The sequence below is a fragment of the Desmodus rotundus genome, chromosome 6 (genome assembly GCF_022682495.2).
Source record: "Desmodus rotundus isolate HL8 chromosome 6, HLdesRot8A.1, whole genome shotgun sequence".
In the NCBI taxonomy this organism is placed as follows: domain Eukaryota; kingdom Metazoa; phylum Chordata; class Mammalia; order Chiroptera; family Phyllostomidae; genus Desmodus; species Desmodus rotundus.
The window spans coordinates 90,555,985-90,575,356 of NC_071392.1; the positions used below are offsets into that span (position 1 = coordinate 90,555,985).

General features: G+C 47.4%; 1 protein-coding gene across 1 annotated transcript; it reads left to right on the forward strand.

Annotated features, from left to right (window-relative positions):
- The first annotated feature begins 1,373 nt into the window (after positions 1–1,373).
- Positions 1,374–19,272, forward strand: GALNTL5 (polypeptide N-acetylgalactosaminyltransferase like 5). The gene is made up of 8 exons (XM_024564509.3): positions 1,374–2,657; positions 4,176–4,305; positions 6,295–6,461; positions 8,222–8,344; positions 11,044–11,293; positions 13,465–13,582; positions 16,181–16,330; positions 18,979–19,272. The coding sequence occupies exons 1-8, from the start codon at positions 2,375–2,377 to the stop codon at positions 19,129–19,131; spliced, it is 1,374 nt and encodes a 457-aa protein (XP_024420277.2). The 5' UTR covers positions 1,374–2,374; the 3' UTR covers positions 19,132–19,272.
- The last annotated feature ends 100 nt before the right edge of the window (positions 19,273–19,372 follow it).

A 19,372-nucleotide genomic window follows, 5' to 3' on the forward strand; every position in this document is an offset into this window, starting at 1 on the left:
TGCATCGGGCGCCTGGGGGGTGGTGAGCCCAAGGGAGAAGGGCATGTGTCTCCTTGCAAAACGGAGGCCTCTCCATGGTCCTCAAGCAGAGGGGGAGAGCTGGCCTCCCCCAGGGGGGAGGGGGCCAGTTCCACAGGCCCAGAGGGTCCCCGTGGGTCTAGGATTTCAGCGTGTCCCCATGCTGCCGCCCCGACCCTGGGTCTCCGAGTCTCCCCCCTCCCCAGGGTTGAGAAGTCAGCCTTCCCCGGAAGCTCTGCTACTCTGTGTCCCCTGCCACCAAGCCTAGGCCCGACTCTCAGCCTTCTCTGCCCTTGGGTGGCAGGAGGTGAGTCCCCTCCTGTGCCACTCAGGAGGCCCCCTGCCTGCGGTTTTGCCTTTACCATGACGACTCACCCTCAGCCTTTCTCAGATGGCACCCGGCAACTGCTGCCTGGTGCCACAGTAGTCCCCATCCCTGCTCTCTGCCCCACCTCTCAGGACCTGCCTTTCCACCAGCGGTCCACCCCAGGTCACAGCCAGTGACGTTTTCACTCGTGCACGGCTGCAGCATGCCAGGGCTGTCGGAACACCGCCTTTCCATCCGCCATGGGGCCCTTGGAGCCGCCCCCAAATCCCATTGTGGCGCAGCACCACAGTCCACCTCAGTGTCCTGTCGGAGTGGGACTTCCCTTGTCCATCCCCTCATTGTCACATGCCCAGTCGCCTCTGTCCTCCAGACCCACGCCACAGTCTCACACAGGATGGCCCACTTCCCCTCTTCCCCCAGGAGGGTCTTCAGCTTTCCTTTTATCCCCAGCTGAGTGAGGCGGGACAGGAGACAGATATCTATCGTGGAGAAAGGAAGCCTCTCAAGACCTTTTTCTTCTTTTGATAAATTGTGAGATATTTCCAACGTAAGGGAAATAGAGAGAAAAATATCACGAATGCTGTGTACACATCGTTGAACTTTGTCAAACATCGTTCGGCCACATCTGCTTCAGAGCTTTAAAAAACAAAAAGCATTAGGAGCTCACTCTGGCCAGGCCAGTCAGTGGGTTGGAGTGTTGCCCGTGCACCAAAAGGTTGCAGGTTCGATTCCTGGTCAGGGCACATACCTAGGTTTTAGGTTTGCTCTCCAGCTGGGGTGCGTACAAGAGGCAATCGATCTCTTCCCCGTCGATGTTTCTCTCTCTCTCTCTCTCTCTCAAATTAATAAACATATGCTCAGGTGAAGATTTTTTAAACATTTTTTTAAGCCTCAGGAGCTCTTACTTTCCTCCCCCCTTACCCTCCCCCACAGAAGCCATGACCATCCTAAACTTGTATCCATTTGCCTGCACTGTCTCCCCCCGCCCCCCTTCACTGGCTGCATACAGTGTCGCCGCAGACAACGGCATTGCTTGTTGTGTTTTCCAAATGTATACAGGTAGCGTCACACCCAAGTTGTCTTGGGTCGTTTTCTGAGGTTTTACAATATTATTATAGGGAGCTGCAGCTGGCTCATTGGCTTGGGTGGCACAGCCTCCCTTTCCCCGGGCTTCCGTCGAGGGAAGCCTCAAGCTGTGTCCAGCTTCTGTTACACGCATGGCCTCCGCCGACATGCTCCAACGCGTCTCGTGAGAGTCTCCTCAGGCTCTTTCCCAGGGGTCTCTGCCGTGTGTATAAGGTCACCTTAACCACACCCTGTCCCACCGGTGGTGAACCACCGTTTCCATTGCCCCTGGTTTTTCCAGCGTGTGAAATTGTAGGTTTCATGTTTTTAACAGGCTGATTGGTGTTAGATCAGATTTTAAAAATAGAGACCCATACTATCACCTCGAGAGATTGAGCAGCTATGAGGGATGAGGAAATATTGTTTCCTTTAGCTCCCTGCTCAGGAGAACGTGCCCCTGACTGTGAGTGATACTATACATTTTATGAGCATGTCGTATAATTTGATGTTATGTAATCTTATGAATATCAGTTTTAAGAGTGGTTTGATAATAGAAAAAAAGTACATTTTAATCTTACCGAAGTATAGGATGAGCGCTGATAGCAAAATGATTTATTATTTTTTTAAAGGGTATTTTATGTACTTATTTATTTTTACAGAGAGGGGAAGGGAGAAAGAGGGAGAGAAATATCAATGTGTGGTTGCCTCTCTAGTGCACCCCCCACTGGGGACCAGGCCTGTGCCCGGACTGGGAATTGAACCTGTGACGCCTTGGTTCACAGTCCAGCGCTCAGTCCACTGAGCCACACCAGCCAGGGTGCGAAATGATTTTTAAAACGCTGAAAATTGAATTTAAGCCAAGCAAATGACCCTACAAACCACTGCAATATCTAATAGAGCTTCTCTCAAATCCTTCTGATTTAGGGAACTGAAGACTGGACTCCCCAAAATGCTAGATTTACGATGACAAATGTCATAATTCCGGTTTTCCTCTGTGGGTCCTTGCTGTTTGGGACGTGGACAGTGCTGTTGTGCGTGTATTTTTACTATGACTCTGTGAGCGACGGGCAGGCGGAGAGCTGGGAGCCAGCATCAGTTTGGTCCCTTGATAGAAAACTGCAGCCGCCGACTATCCATGGCCCACAGCAAACACCAGGACACCCTGTGCCAGCGGAAAGGCCCGATGAAGGTGAAACTAGAGAACAGGGGCCCTTTTTAAAATCAGGTAAGTGTTTTGATTTTCTCTGTTAGCCATTTCTGAGAAGATTTTATTTTTAAATAGAGGGGAAGGGAGGGAGAGAGAGAAAGAGAAACATTGATGTGAGAGAGAAACAGATTGGCTGCCTCTGGTTCGGGTCCTGACAGGGGACCCAACCCACAACCCAGGCATGTGACCTAACGGGGAATTGAACTGGTGACCTTGTGCTTTGCAGAACGACTTCGCCCAACCAACTGAGTCACACCAGTCAGGGCTCTTTGGGCCATTTTAACAGGAAAATATGCCATAAATGTAACATTTGGAAGAGGAAGAGAATGTTTTTTCAGATCAATTCATTTTTTTAAATTATGAAATATTTTATATTCCACCTACAAAACAGTGAAACAGGTGTGTATGCATTTACCACCTGAATTTAACAGTTTTGTTTTCTTTTGAAAATATTTTCACTGTAGTAAAATACACGTAACATGAGGCTGACCATTTCAACCATTTTTAAATGCACCACTGCGTGGAGTAAAGGCACTCACATTGCTATGCCGTCATCGTCACCGTCCGTCCTCAGCACGTTTCACCTTCCCAACCGCACACGTGAAACAGTAACTCTCCGTGCCCCCATCCCCCCGTTACCTCTGTTTCTTTTTAAGAGCTTTTTTTTATTGTTGTTCAAGTATAGTTTTGTGCCTTATCCTCCCACCCCTCCCCACCCCCAGCCCTCCCCCTTCCTTCCCCTGTTTCCACCCCCTCCATTATTGTCCATGTGTCCTTTATAGTTGTTCCTATAAACCCTTCACCCTTTACCCCCATTATCCCCTCCCTTCTCCCCTCTGGCCACTGTCAGCCTGTTCTCAATTTCAGTGTCTTTGGTTATGTTTTGCTTGTTGGTTTTGTTGATTAGGTTCCTGTTAAAGGTGAGATCATATGGTATTTGTCTTTCACCTCCTGGCTTATTTCACTTAGCATAATGCTCTCCAGTTCCATCCATGCTGTTGCAAAGGGCAGGAGCTCCTTCTTTCTCTCTGCTGCATAGTATTCCATAGTGTAAATGTACCACAGATTTTTGATCCACTCATTTACTGATGGGCACTTAGGTTGCTTCCAGCACTTGGCTATTGTAAATTGTGCTGCTATGAACATTGGGGTGCATAGGTTCTTTTGGCTTGGTGTTTCAGGGTTCTTAGGATATAATCCTAGCAGTGGAATGGCCAGGTCAAAAGGTAGTTCCATTTTTAGTTTTCTGAGGAAATTCCATACTGCCAGTTTTCCATAGTGGCAGCACCAGTCTGCAATCCCACCAACAGTGCACTAGGGTCCCCTTTTCTCCACAACCTCTCCAACACTTGTTGTTTGTGGCTTTGTTTATGATGGCCATTCTCAACGGTGTTAGGTGATACCTCACTGTGTTAACGGTTTTTAAATAGTTTGTTATACTTGTCTCAGACAGCGTTCTGTTTTTCACAGAAATTAATTTTAATAGGTACAGTTAAAAACATCCCCTTTAGCAAAGTGATAGCCGTAAGCCAATGCTGATATGACTCTCATTAACTTTTCTTGTAGGTGAGGATGCTAAGTTGATGGACCCAGAACTTCTTCGTGGCTTTATAAAGTACGGATTTAATACCATTCTCAGTAAAAGCTTGGGCAAAGTGAGACCTGTGCCAGATACCAGAAATAAAATGTATGTTTCTCCTCTTTATTTTTGTATTGAGATATAATTGACCTGTAACATTCTATTAGTTTCAAGTGTACAACATAATGATTGATAGTAGTGTATATTATAAAATAATCACCACAATAAATCTAGTTAGCATCGTATACATATATAGCAACTGTATACATAGTTACAAAAAATGTTTTTTCCTTGTGATGAGAACTTTTAAGCTCTACCCCCCTGGTAACTTTCAAATATGAAGTCCAGTGGTACTAACCACAGCTGCCCGCTGTGTGCATCACATGCTGGGCCTTAGTTACTTTGTATCTGGGAGGTTGTGCGCCTGCCCACCTCCCCTCTTTACTCATTTCATCCACCCCCTGCCTCTGGCAACCACTAATCTGCTGTTTCCATGAGCTCAGTTTTCTTGCAGGGGGTGGGGGAGGATTGGGGGAAGTTGTTTCTGTTTTTGCCTTTAGATTCTACACGTGAGATCATATGGTTTTGTCTTTTTCTGTCTGACTCGTTTTACTTGGTATAATGCCTTCCATGTTCATTCATGTTGTTGCAAACGGCAAGGGTTCCTTCTTTTTATGGTTCCATTTTTTAATGGCAAATTCTATATGTCTTATACACACACACATGCATGTCACTTTTTCACGTGTTCATCCACTGATGGACTCATAGGGTGTTTCCAGGTCTCGGCGGTTGTAAATAACGCTGCAGGGGACGTGGAGGTGCAGACGGCTTTTTGAGTTAGTGATTTAGTTTTCTTCAGATAAATGCCTAGAATTGGAATCGCTGGATCATCAGGTAGTTCTATATTTAAATTTTTGAGGGACCTTCACACTGTTTTCCACAGTGGCTGCCCCGATTTATATTCATCCCTGCCAGCAGAGCAGTGGGGTTCTCTTCTCTCCACGTCTTCGCTAACGTCTTCGCCAACACTGGTTATTGCTTGTCTTGTTGATAACGGCCGTTCCAACAGGTGTGAGGGGACATCTCACGGGTGTTCCTTGCATATCCCTGATGATTGTGACATTGAGCATCTTTTCATGTACCTGTTGGCCATCTGTGCATCTTCTTGGGAAAAAAAGTCCATTCAGATCTTCTGCCCATCTTTTAAATCGCAGTGTGATGTTTGGTCTGTTTGTTTGCTATTGAGTTGTATGAGTTTTTTTTTAATCCTCACTGGAGGATATGTTTTATTGATTTTAGAGAGACAGGAATGGGGAGGGGGGAGAGAGAAAGAGAGAGAGAGAGAACATAGATGTGCAAGAGAAACATCGCTCGGTTGCCTCCCGTCCGCATCCTGAGTGGACTGAACCCCGCAACCTTTAGGTTCACGGGACAAGGCTTCACCCAACTCATCCGCCTGCCCAGGGCGAGTTGCCTTAGTTCTTTATATATTTTAGATATTAATGCCTTACCAGGGATAGGATTTGCAAACACTTTCTATCATTCACTAGGTTGCCTTTTCATTTTGTTAATGGCTCTCTTTTCTGTGCAGAAGCTTTTTAGTTTAATGCAATTCCGCTTATTTCTTTTTGCTTCTGTTGCCTTTGTTGGGGTGTCAGATCCAGAAAAACCATTGCCAAGGTTGATGTCGATGAGCTTACTGCCTGTGTTTTCTTCTAAGGAGCTTTATGGCTTCAGGTCTTACATTCAAGTCTTTCATCTAGTTTGAGTTCATTTCCATGTAAGGTGTAAGGTGTAAGTTAGGGGTCCAGCTTCATTCTTTTGCCTGTGGCCACCCAGTTTCCCCAAGATCATTTATTGAATAGACTGTCTTCACCCCATTGTATACTCCTGCCTCCTTTGTCATAAAGTAATTGTTCATATATCCTTGTGGTTATTTCTGGGCTCTCTATTCTGTTTCATTGAGCCACATGTCTATTAAACAGTATGGCCGATGCCATACTGTTTTAGTTATTATAGCTTTGTAGTACAGTTGGAAACCAGGGCACTGAGATTCCCAAACACGAATCATTTTCTTCCTCTACTGTGTGCCTGCAGGTGCCGTGAAAAACGTTACCCAGCCAAACTACCCACCGCCAGCGTTGTCATTTGTTTCCACAATGAGGAATTTAATGCCTTGTTGCGGACAGTGTCCAGCGCCATGCACTTCACCCCACACCGACTCCTTGAAGAAATTATTCTGGTGGATGACATGAGCAAACTTGGTAAGAGAGAAGACTAATAACCTCCCTGATCTATGTTGAAGGCAGTGCCGTCTCTGATGGCCTGTGAGTTATTTTAAAACACAAAGTGCCGTTCCGGGTGGCATTGAGGCAGGCACTGAGCTCAGTGGTGGGGGTGTAAGATCTGGCCCCTGTCCTGACGGTGTTGGCAAACGGGTGCTTAGTGGCTCCGTGAGGTAAGTGCAGGGGCACCCACCTGGTCTTTAGAGATCTTTGATGACATTCAGGAAGAAGTGACCTCAAAACTCAGGTGTGAGGGGTGAATTGATTGGAGTTAGCTAGACGGAGAGGCAGAGGAAAGAGGGTTGTGAAGGCCAGAGGCAGGAAGAGGCAACACGGCGAGTTCAGAATAGTTCTGTGTTTGATGCAGGTTATATGTGAGTAGAGAGTTGAAGGGAAGGGTGGACATACCAGCAGAGACATAAAAAGGCAGCCGCTCGTGAAGGGCACTGGTGGCATTTTATCTGGGGACAGTGAGGAGCTCTGACAGGCCTGATGCGGATCTGGGTACTTTCCATGAAAGAATTCTAACTGGACCAGCTACAGGTAAGTGCTATCTCCTGCTTGCTCACGAGTTTAAAGATTTGTCATACTACACAGTCTGATTAACCTCACTTAGCACTTGAAATTAGTTGTCTATTTTACAAGTTGAATGCAAACTGGAAGCTAGCCCAGAGGACCCAGATGAGTTTTTTTGGAGTCCGTAGGCCCATTTCCTATGGAAATGATGTATCAGCATTGCATAGGTCTCCTGCCTGAGAGTGTACCCCGTCACTGTGGATCTGACCCACTGTGGGCCAGGAAAGCAAGAAAGAAGGCGGAACAGTAGGAAGAACAGGCGGGGCAGAAACTCCGGGGCGTCAGCTCAAAGGTAGAATATAACTGAAGCGAATGTCACCAGCATTTAGGAATGTCACATGAAGGCCAGGCCCTATCACACATGACACTATTTCTACAGGAAATACTGTTTATTTCTAGTCTTGTGCACGGGAGGGAGTGTGGAGAGATGGTCCGATTTCTCATCTGCTCACTAGGAGGCAGCTCTGAGAAGGTTGGCCCCATGCTGGGTAAGAAGTCCCCAGAAAAGCCATGAGCAGGGCACAGGGTGGGGCCTTCTGCTGGACTGGAGTTCTGCTTTCTCACCCAGCAGGACGGGGTTGTGCCGTGGGACTACACCCCCAAGAGGACCGTGGGACCCCTCCCCCAGCCTTTCAGAGCCATGCCTGAGTCCAGAGACCTACTGTATGTTCCATGTATAATGCACACTGTTTTGCCCAAATTTTTGAGGGAAAACTAGGGATGCCGTCATACATGGGCTGTGTGCTGTTGTACTCCTTCCCCCCACTGCAACACGGCAAGGGATGCGGCGGGGGTCCCTTCCCACCGACGAGAAAACTGAGACTCAGGTGGTGTGATAACTTGCCTAAGAGTTACCGCCAAGTCCGCAGTCCGTCTGTTAGTCACAAAGCCAGATTACTCCAAAATGCCCAAGCCGTGCCTTTTCTATTACCATTTTATGAGTGATCTATTAAAATCTTGGTATTTCACTAGAAACAGAAAGCTCTTTACAGTTGACTTCAGGGCTGAAACACTATTCATTCTCTTCCTTACATAGGATGAAATTTTCTTTTAAAGAGAGCACCTCTGTGGTTTTTAGGGGTCAGTCGAAATCGTGCTCAACTGTTTTCATGCCTGCGGTTACCGTTTATACATTGCCAAGTCCTGGATTTTTTTCCCCACAGACGATTTGAAAGAAAAGCTAGACTATCACCTGGAAAAGTTTCGGGGAAAGGTTAAACTCATAAGAAACGAAAAGAGGGAGGGGCTGGTCCGAGCAAGACTGATCGGAGCCGCGCACGCTTCAGGTACGACCCGGCTGGGCCGCGGCTCAGAGAGCTCTCTGCCTGGGTAGACACTACCTCACAGGGACCCTCCCTGTCTCCCTTCGTGTAAATGCAGACTGGACATGTTTCAGCCATACGAGCAACAGAGTTGCTTTGGACCCTGAAAGGACTCTGCCTTAAAATGTTAATCTGTTATTTCAATTAAAGATCACCTTTTGTACAGGCCATCATGTCAGCCCCCCCCCCCCCCGCCCCGTAACAGGGTACAGGGCAATTGTCCCCCCAGATACAAAGTCTGAGACGCAGTTGCACAGGCATGGGACCCACTGGGGTGTTCTTGGGGCCCAGACCTGTCGAGCAGAGAGGAAAGCAAGACTTCTGGGGGCCAGTGTAGCCGAGGGCAGCTGCCTGCGGCATGGGGGACTGTGAAGCCAGGGTGGGCATCTGCTCTGGGGCTCTGAGGCCAAGGGCAAATGAGAAGAGGAAGAGTTCCTGGGAGAAGTGTCCATGAAGGATTAAGGGGGGAGGGCGACGAGTGGACCCGAAGCTTGTGGACCTGGGAAGGGAGAGAGGGAAGGAAGGAGGCTGGGGTGGAAAGAGCTTCCGAGAGGCTCAGCTGAGCTAGTGGGGAAGAGTGCCCATTAAGGCGCCCTGCTCTAGCTCTCCCTCCCCTGCACTCTCCCCTCTGCCTGCCTCCCACACAGTGTGCTGACTCACTGTGGAAGCCCCTGGGGAGAGCGAGGCCTTGGGGTCAACACCATTTTAGATCCAAACATTCGGGAGCTGTCAGATCTGCTCCTCACAGCAGGTTCTGAACGGCGATGTGAGCAGCTCACACCCAGGGCTGCCTCCAAGAGCCACATGAGAGAAAGGGGATGAGGAGGGGATGAGCCCAACCCTGCCCCTGGGAGGGGCATCGCCTTGGACAAGGCAGCCCCCATCCTTTGCCAAGGCCAGCTCCTGGGGAGGGACGCAGCTGTGAGCCCTGAGCAATCAAAACTGCGGGGCTGGAGGCGGGGGCTGGGTAGGGTGGCGGAGGGGGACAGGTCCCCAGGGGTCTGAGCATTCCAGCTATCGACCTCCCTGGAATCCCAAAGGACCAGAGGGTTTTGCTTCACAGGCTGGCACTCAGTCCACTGAGCCACACCAGCCAGGGCTGGCTGGATCAGAGGCTTTTGGCAGAACATTAAACTAGAATCAAAGGTCGTGGGTAATGTCCAGGGTATTTCCTCAGACCACATTGCAATCTGGGACTCCTCAGTGAGCAGAAAGCCAAACAAGCAAAATCTGATTCTCTTCTTCTAAGCTGGCCGAATCGACGGAGACATTCTCTGATTTAATAACAGACAACACGTAGTCGTCGTCCCAAACGCAGTGTGGTGTGTGTGTTTTCAGACCTCTGGGTTCATGCATGAATGTGAGTGTGTATACATACACACTCCCACACAACTTCAAGGACTTTTAAATGTACAGGATGGGGCGAACGTAGGTTTACAGTTGTTCACGTGAAAAATAACACAATTAATCAATAATAATACAAGAATAAACTGTTTCACGTACGCACAACTATAAGCCTACTTTGTTCCACTCTGTATGTGGAATCATACTATCTTTTTTGTCCTGAGACTTACTCTTTTAATTTAATTTTAATGTTTTGGAACTTCCCCCGTGACAGTACGTAAGACTTACATGAGTTTTAATCGTGGTATGGCCTTCTTTTTTATGGATTCCACGAATAGATAGTCATATTTGTTCAGCTCTTTTTCTTTTTTTCTTCTTTGGTAAAAACTTTTTTTAAAGGTTTAATTTATTCTGCTTCAAGAGAGAGGGGAAGGGATTGAGAGAGAGAAACATGGACGCGAGAAAGAAACATTCATTGGTTGCCTCCCGCACACACCCCGACCGGGGATCGAACCAGCAACCTTTCGGTTACAGGGCAACGCTCCAACCAACTGAGCCACACCAGCCAGGGTCAGCTAATTTTCAATTGGTAATTTTAATTTTTACTGTCACTCACTAAAAAAAAAAATGCTGCACTGGCAATTCTTGTACCTGTGTCTCTGTGCAAATGTGTACTTACGGGATTTTGCTAAATGTAGAAATCCTAGACAAAGGGGAATTCTTATTTTAAACGACGACAGTTACTGACAAGTTATCCTACAAAAAGACGGCACCAATGAGCAACCCTGTCTCAGGCCGCAAGAGGCCCTCTCCCTGGGGCCTCGCCGGCACTCGGCATTTCCACACACGCATTCTTCAGGTTGGCCGTTCTTTCCCATCTTCTCGAAGCAGAATGGACTCTTACTAAAGCTTCAACTCAAAAGCAAAAACAATTATGCGTCTTTGCATCCCGAAGTAATAAACACCAGAGAATGCGTCCTCCCAGCCAACACTGGCTGAGTCCAATTGACTGGTCAGAGCCCAGCCGAAGTATTTTTTCACTGAAGCCTCAATCAGTTCTACCTGTGTCTTTAGAATCTCCCCCCATCCTACTCTCTAACTGTAGATGTCCTTCTGGACATCAGTAGCACATGAGGTCCCACCTTTCTGGTACAAAATAATGTCTGTGTTTCTTGTCTCTCCTCCCCAATGGCACTGAAAGCACCTTGGGAGCCAAACCTGTAGCAAACGCTCGACCGATCGGTGCTGCTGGACTTTGATTCGGGTGGGCAGGGGTTTCGTCCACAAGCACGGACGCCGGCCACCTCTTGCCTCCCCAGGGGACGTGTTGGTGTTCATGGACAGCCACTGCGAGGTGAACAGAGTGTGGCTGGAGCCCTTGCTGGATGCCATCGCCAAGAACCACAGGATGGTGGTGTGCCCTGTCATAGATGTCATCAACCCCATGACCCTGGAATACAAGCCCTCCCCTGTTGTACGGGGGGCTTTCGACTGGCACCTACAATTTAAATGGGACAATGTGCTCTCTTACGAGATGGACGGACCAGAGGGGCCCATCAGACCCATCCGGTGAGATTTCTTCCGGTTATGGGGACATGCAACAGAATAGGCGTATTGGGTGCCCTGGACAAATAAAAGAGAAGCTTTCAGAGGTTATTTCTCTAATATCTTGGGCTTAATGATATTTTGCTATGTATCTTGTTTCTGAAAGTTTACTTGTCTCTAACAGGCTGCGAGAGTAGAATTGAGTTGGTTTTGAGTTTCTTCCACTGAACACAAGCACGTCACCCCGTTCATAGCACCTTTCTATGGCAGGTGCCCTCCGACCTCAGAGGTCTGCAGGACAGGGGCCCGGTGCTCAGGAGCAAAGGGCACATGCTGGTCTGCAAACAGAATGGCACCGCGGTGGGTAGGACAAGCAGACCCCTCTCACCAAATGCGTTTCTAAAGTAGTCACACAAGGGCTTCTGTGTACAACTTTATAGGTTGAGATGGACATGATTTTCCTAGGCTATTGGTCTCGGGAGCTGTCTGACTAAGCGTGGGAATAGTCTGAGTATTGTGACTGTCAATTGCACTGATGAGGCTACTTCTGAAGAGGCTTCCTCCAGGCCCCTCTCCACACTTACTGGTGACTTCGGACACGGAGGTCACCTCTGTCCTTTTACACTCAACCTCTTTGTCTCACTAACCATGGGAGTAAAATCTCCAAACACTGTATATAGCCTGCATCTGTATTAACTCTTGTCATATCTATCTATCTGTATGTATGTATGTATGTATGTATGTATGTATATGTCATATATATATAAAATATATTCCAGAGAGCGGGAGAGATTGAGAGAGAGAGAGAAGCATTGATTGGTTGCCTCCCGTAAGTGCGCTGACCGGAACTAAACAACAGCCTTTTGGCTTACGGGATGTTGCTCCAACCAACGGAGCCACGTGGGCCAGGGCTAACTCATGTTTCAAACTCACTTTCATCAGACTTTGCCGGCCCCCGCCAAATAAAAACTCGTTAGTGGCCTTCACATCGTTGCATCCGATGTTCCCTTCTCAGTCCTCATCTTCCCGGGTCTGTCTGCTAAGCTGTCCCTTCCTTTTCCCTGATGTGCATTCTCCCATGGCCCCCAGGCCACCACGGACTCCCGGGCTTCCTCCTGCCTCCTTCCTCCTTCCCACCTTCTCCGCCAATCCTCCTCTTCTCCCTGCCCCCCACTCTTACTGTTGAGGTTCTGTCTGTCCTGTGCCTTCTTTTCCCTCTCCCCTTCTCACAGGCCCTCATACTGACGACTCCCATCCTCACGTCTCCAGCCCTGACCGCTCTCAGAACGCCAGATGTGTCTCTTCACCTGTCTCTGGGCACCTGCACTTGCACGCCAGGGAACATGTGTCAAAATCGTCCCAAACGGAACCTTCCCAACAAACCCAGCTCCACCCAGAGCACCCCCATCCCAGTGCAGGGCAGCTCCGTCTTCCAGGAACCTGAGCCAAAAGCCTTGGAGTCGGCAACGACTCCCTCTTCTTCCCAATGCCCACATCCCACCATAATCTGCTGGCTCCGTCTTCAAAATAGATCAAGAATTCGACCGCATCTCATCACCATCTTTGCTGTACCCTTACCCCAGATTCTACGGTCTTTCTCTGGGGCCACTGCCGCCACCTCTCCCTGGAGTCGCCTCCTGCCTTTGCCTGCTGACTCACTAACTGATCTCGCACACAATACAGATGCCTCGTGGGTAATTTGAACAAAGCAATGAATGAATGGACATATAATTCGTTTTAAAGTATTTAGTTTGGTATTTATGGGTCCCGTTACTGGTGGACCAAAAAAAGATGCTTTGGAACATAATAGTTTTCCCAGATGTAAATATTACAATTCGCTTAAGGCTCTTGGAAAGGGGATCTCTAGACCCCACTGCCCAAGTCACTTGTCATCCCCACGGGACACTCGCAGTCCAAAGGGAGCTTTCCTTCTGATCAAAGCAACACTTAGACTAGGTATATCGCTTATATGGCTTGATGGCAGCTAAATAATGTTCTTACCTACTTTTAGATAGTTGTGATTTAAACTTAGTAACTTTACATACTTAAATGTACATTAAGATAATTTTGGAATTAGCTAAGGCGGTCGTTTTCTAGTTTGTAACTATGTTACCATTAACATTCAGTATAATTTTGGCAAAAATCCACAATGACTGAGTCTGTAGAATGAATTTCATATTTATGTGTCTTTTTAGGTCCCCTGCAATGGCTGGAGGAATTTTCGCTATAAATCGGCATTATTTTAATGAGATTGGACAGTACGACAAGGACATGAACCTCTGGGGAGGAGAAAATTTGGAACTTTCACTACGGGTAATTCAGATTTTATTTTATTTTTTTAAATAGTCACCTTTGTACATAGAAAGTGAAATCAAACCTTAAGTCCTGTAATCTGCTGTGGCAATTGTGCCATTTGTCCCCACGACTATCTGGTACCATTCTGGGGCCCCTTGAAAGATACAATTTGTGAGACCCCTTGCAAAAATTGAAAGCATTTCATAAAATGTTGAATGTCCGACCACATGCTATTTTCAATGCACGGCATATCACATTCAGAGGCTACTTTACTCTGTGGCGGAATCCCTTTTTGAGTCAGCTGATGGTCTTGGGGGCTATAGTGTGGTGGGCGGAACACAGCGTTAGGAGCCAGGCAGGGGACCGAGGTGCCACTGAATGTACGATCCACCTTAGGTCTTAGCTGCTCTATCCGCAAGACAGAGAGCTCGGGAGAGGATGTCTGAGTCTTCCCCCACTCTTAAATCCTGGGATACTTGCTACAAAGAAACCTTGAAAACCCTACGGTAAGGGGGAGGAGCCAGACACAAAAGCCACTTATTCACAGGAGTCCTTTCATATGAAACGGCCAGAATAAGCAGTTCCATACACACGGAGAGAAGCTCCGTGGCTGCCAGGGGCTGGAGGAAGGGGGGTGACAGCTGATGGGTGCCGGGTTTCTTTTTTGGGGGGTGAAAATGTTCTGGAATTAATGGCACAATCTTGAGGAAGTACTGAAAATCACCAAAATCTATGCTTCAAAAGGGTGATTTCTTATGGTATATGAATTGTATCTGTTATTAAAAATAGATGCAACTTTTTAAAAATCCTGTGATATCAGACCTTAGAACGAGTCCCAGCTATACTACTGTGTGATCCTTGGCAAGTCATTAATTTTCCCAGTCTGTTTCCTCACCTGTTAAGTAGGAATCAATGTAAATGCCGCCCTCAGAATTTTGTGCAGACTTCATGAGATAGTTCAGGGATAGAATAAAGTATAAAGTAGATGTTCCTGGAGAGGGAGAGGGAGAGAGAGGGAGGGAGGGGGGGAGAGAGAGAGAGAGGGAGAGAGAGAGAGAGAGAGAGAGAGAGAGAGAGAGAGAGAGAGAGAGAGACTCTAAAGAAAATATATGGTACTATTCGAACGTTTATCCTATGTTTATCATAGGTATTTGTTTTTAATTAAATTCTAATAGATTTTTATAATAAACTGTGCACAAAAATCTAGGCTGTGAACTATTATTACTCCTAACATTTGTTTTCTCACTTTTCTGTCTTGTCCCTTTGCCCAATCAAGAAAGTCAGTGTGGAGAAAACAGCTTAATTGATGAACTTACAGAGCTGATTAATAAGAGACAGCCATTGCTATTCTAGTTTAAAATTTGCCACCTGTTCCTTTTATTCCGTGAAATCATCGGCAGAGGTCATAGTTTGAATTTCATGTTATCTTAGCATGTATTAAATGGTTCACTATATTTCTCTTTAGTGTTTTCTTTTTCTGGGTTTTTTTTTTTTTTCTGCTTTGGATTTTACCTGCCTCTTGCTTTGGCTGGTTACTCTGTTCACTTGTTTATAAGTTCTTTTAAGTATAGACTTGTTTCATAAACCTTCAGGTACTTTATTTTTAATGTAGGAATATCTAGACCAGTATATTTTCCCTCCAAGCCCCTATGCAGCCACATCCTGTCACGACCCTTTGGTTCGCAGGCTGGCACTCAACCTGCTGAGCTGCACGCAGCAGCCAGGGCGGGGAGCTGTCACCAACTTAATATTGATGTCCCTAGGGGATGGCTTTTGGTCTTCCACAGGCTTGAGGTTACTGAAGCATTTGACGCTGTAGAGCCATCTTTTCCAGAAGTTTTCTGGGATTTTTTGGACATTTCTGGTTGCCCTTCCACTGCTTGCCAGCACTCAGTTTCCTTCACAGGACTTTCTTCTGTGTGTCTCTTAAATGGGGGTGTTCCCAAGACGGCTCTTGTCAACTCTGTCTCCTCGCCCTGTGTGCTCTTTGGGGCTCGGGCAGACATCAGCTACTTTGCCCCTCGGAAGCCATACCGGGGGTTAACATATAATATTTTCTTATATTGTTTGAGGATATCTTAAGATGAATTTACTGTGCCACTCTTCACACATAATCAGCATCAGAACGGGTCACGTATGAGAGAGGCAGAATCGCTTAGTGTTCCTGGCTGTGGGGCCAGATTTCCTGAGTTTGAGTCCTGTGCCTGGCCACTTACAGCCTTGTGTCACTGGGCAAGCTGCTCAACCAATCTAGGCATTAGTTTCTCCACCCGCAAAACGGGATAATCACAGCATCCACATTATAGGGTTGTTGTGAGGACTGAATGGAATAAGGAACCTAATAAATGTTAGCTATTGTTGTCTGTAAAAAAATTCAGCAGCATTGTCCCATGCACCAAAAGGTTGCAGGGGCAATCTCAGGTCAGGGCACATGCCTAGGTTGTGGGTTCGATCCCCAGTCAGGGCGCGTACAGGAGGCAACTGATCAATGTTTCTCTCTTGCATCGATGTTTCTCTCTCTCTAAAATCAGTAACTACATCCTTGGGTGAGGATTGAAGAGAAATCAGCAGGTGCCTATTACTAGCAAACATGTCTTCTCTTTTTCTTGTGTCTAGATCTGGATGTGTGGAGGCCAGCTCTTCGTCCTGCCCTGCTCTCGAGTAGGGCACATTGTTAAGCAAAGCACCGAAAATCGCACTGAGGTTTTCAGAGCCCTGACACATAACAACCTCAGGCTGGTGCATGTTTGGCTGGACGAATACAAGGTAAAGGACACGTCTCCGATGTGGAAAGATGAGTGAGGGGACACAGTGGGGCCTGCCCTCAGTAAGTTGTCCACAGCCTTTCCAGTTATCAGGTTCTGTTCTTTTCTCGATGTTCCTTCAATGAGCGGTGCCCCTTTAACTGCCCCCTACTCATCTCCAGGCCCTGGTCTCAGTCCATTCCATGCTGCTACACTGGTACCTTACCTTTCATTTTAATGTCTAGGAAAAGTTGAGATACTCCGAAATCAATCAGTTAACACAAGAAGTCTTTCACTTGTTTGCTTAGATCTACTGTCCCTCTGAAGCAGCAAACACCTGTCCCCCTTCCCATCCCCACAGGCAGCTTTTAGACTCTCTGCCTCCACTGCGAAGCTCCCGATAGTGGGGCCGCTGTAATCTGGGAGCCCCCTGCCCCGGGTTACACCCCGGCCAGGCCCTGAAAGGGCGCACACGCAGAGAACACGGAGTGAGGCTCTGTTCCAGTTTGAAAGCCGTCCATCCGGAATCCACACACAACCCATATAGACAGGAACCCCCAAAAGTCCTCCTTTCAGACACACGGGTGGAAATATGTAAGGATCTCTTTGGGATATTGTATGTCCTGGCCTTGATCTAATATTTCTTTATTATTTTAAGTTATAAAGGTAATATATATATATTTTTTTTTAGTAATCAGGGTAATGTGAATTAAAACCTCAGGGAGGTGTTTCTAGATAGATAGCCGCCTAGATTCAGACACACACACACACACACACACACACACACATCCGATAAGACCAAGTGTCGGCAAGCGACAGGAGTTCTCAGACACGCCTGGTGGGGCGCTAATTGTTACAGACTCACTTTGGAAGATGGCGGGGCAACACTGAATAGAAGAGATGACTGTCCCGTGATCCAACGGTTCCATTCGAAAGAAACGCGTGCTTTCGTGTGCCAGAAAACACAACAAGAATGTTTATACACAGCATTGCTTGTTACCCCCAAATGAATACAGCCCACATACTCATCCAAAGGAGTGGATAAATGTGACATGCTTAGTTGCTCCAACGACAGAAAATAACCAACTGTAGATACACATACAACAGTATAGGCGAGTCTTACAGACATCACGGTGAGCCAAAGCCGGCAAACGCAGCGAAACACACCGCATTTTTCTATAAGTTCAAAATGGGTAAAATGAAGCTATATAATCTACACGTGCAAATTTAGACATCAAAGCTAGACAGAAAAGCAAAGAAATGAATCCATAGTCAGGAGCACTGAAAAGTAAGAGAGAGAATGGTGACCGGGAAGGAGAGACCAGGGGCTTCTAGGGCCCTGGTAATGTTCTATTTCTTGGCCTAGTCAGCGTCACCAAGGTTGATGTTTCAATAATCCATGAAGTTGCACATTTATATTTTATGTACCTTTTGTATGTTTATTATATTTCCTGATTTTTAAAAAAGCAGTTTTAAAAAGGTAAAACACACTCATTTTTAAAGCCCCACAGTAATGAAGAGCGTGAAGTAAAGCGTAAGCTTTCTAAGCCCTGAAGCCATCACTAAGTCACTGCTTGGGGCTCTTGTTAGCCCACGGGGGAACTGTGGCCGCAGATTTCCACAGCCGACTTGAAGACACCTAGGATTGAGTTTACTGAGTACCACAGAAGATCCGGTGACAAAAAGTTCCACCTCACTTCGAGGGAGCATCACGTTTGGCGTGATCAGTGGGTTGCACGAGGCCGCACAGTGGGGAATTCAGTGAGTGACACTGAACAAGAGCAGGCTTCTACCCCGGGAAATGCTGCCCAAGGGCTTCTCTGCTTTCACTCCAAAAACGACAACCCTCCCCCACCCTCAGGCCCACCCCCTGCGCCAACCACAGTGGGGAACTAGGAGTGACAAGGGAAGATGGCGGAGACCTACAGTGGTCAAGGATCCCCGGGGAGCAACCAATAGGGCATGCTCATAAGGCGCTGATTTAGATAAGCAAGCTCCTCTCCCTCGACAGAATTCCTCTGCCACACGCTGGGCCCTGGGAATGCACACAGGAACACACAGGGGGCCTTGGGCGACTTCGAATACTGCTTCGAACAGGGGGCAGAGCGAGTGCGTTAGACCCTCAACCTTGGGGCTTCCTTCAATCAGAGCTCACGGAACACCAGCCAGATGGGGCAATCACAGTGCCCGACCCCGACCTGCCACCACGTGCTGGTCTGCATCTCCCAAAGGCTCTGTGTGTATGAAAGTGTTTGGTCCTCACAACCACCTCGTGAGGGTAAGGGCCACGGCCACCTAGCTAATAAAATTAGAGCCAGCCCTGGGAGCCAGGCTGTTTTCCTCCAGAGCCGTTGTACCCTTGGCTCCCACACCAGAAACTGTGCAAGTGTTGACTGCAGTGGGGGAGGGAGGGGTTTTGTTCCTGAGTATCACCGAGAGAGTATAGGAGAAAGGGAACGTGCCCCACCTTTGCCGTGGGCCATCCATCACAGCACAGGCTGCGCATCCGCGTGGGGTGAGTGAGCCCAGCTTCTACCTGCGTCCCTAGACTGAGGAAGTCGGAAGGTTTTTAGGTTCAGAGGATGAAAATATATACACCACCATGTTGGATGTCGTGATTTGGTGACCAGAGTATTGTTTGGTCTAATGAAACTCTTTATTTCTCTTTAGGAGCAGTTTTTTTTACAAAGGCCTGGTCTGAAATCCGTTCCCTATGGAAACATCAGCGAGCGTGTTGAATTAAGGAAACGATTGGGCTGCAAGTCATTTCAGTGGTATTTGGACACTATCTTCCCAGAACTGGAGGCATCTAAGGGCAACTGATGAAAACACACAGTTTCATGAATAAAGGGTTAAAAAGCCCCCGAGTCCTCCAGCACAGAGAACAGAGAAGAGTACAAGTTTGGAACATCGTGCCATTGTATGAAACGCAACAGGAAATACAGCCAGAGCTGTCTACACAAGAACCGCCTTTCCTTTCCTAATTTAATGGTAGCGTTTAATACGTCGTCACTCCTCTGCCACTAAATTTCTGGGATGGCAACACCTTGAACCTTAGAAATGT

Bases quoted from the DNA above. Each gene is read 5' to 3' on its own strand.
- GALNTL5 (XM_024564509.3), top strand. From the start codon at position 2,375: ATGACAAATGTCATAATTCCGGTTTTCCTCTGTGGGTCCTTGCTGTTT. The intron at 4,306-6,294 runs GTATGTTTCTCC...GTGTGCCTGCAG, and splicing joins CCAGATACCAGAAATAAAAT to GTGCCGTGAAAAACGTTACC. The intron at 16,331-18,978 runs GTAAAGGACACG...ATTTCTCTTTAG, and splicing joins TTTGGCTGGACGAATACAAG to GAGCAGTTTTTTTTACAAAG.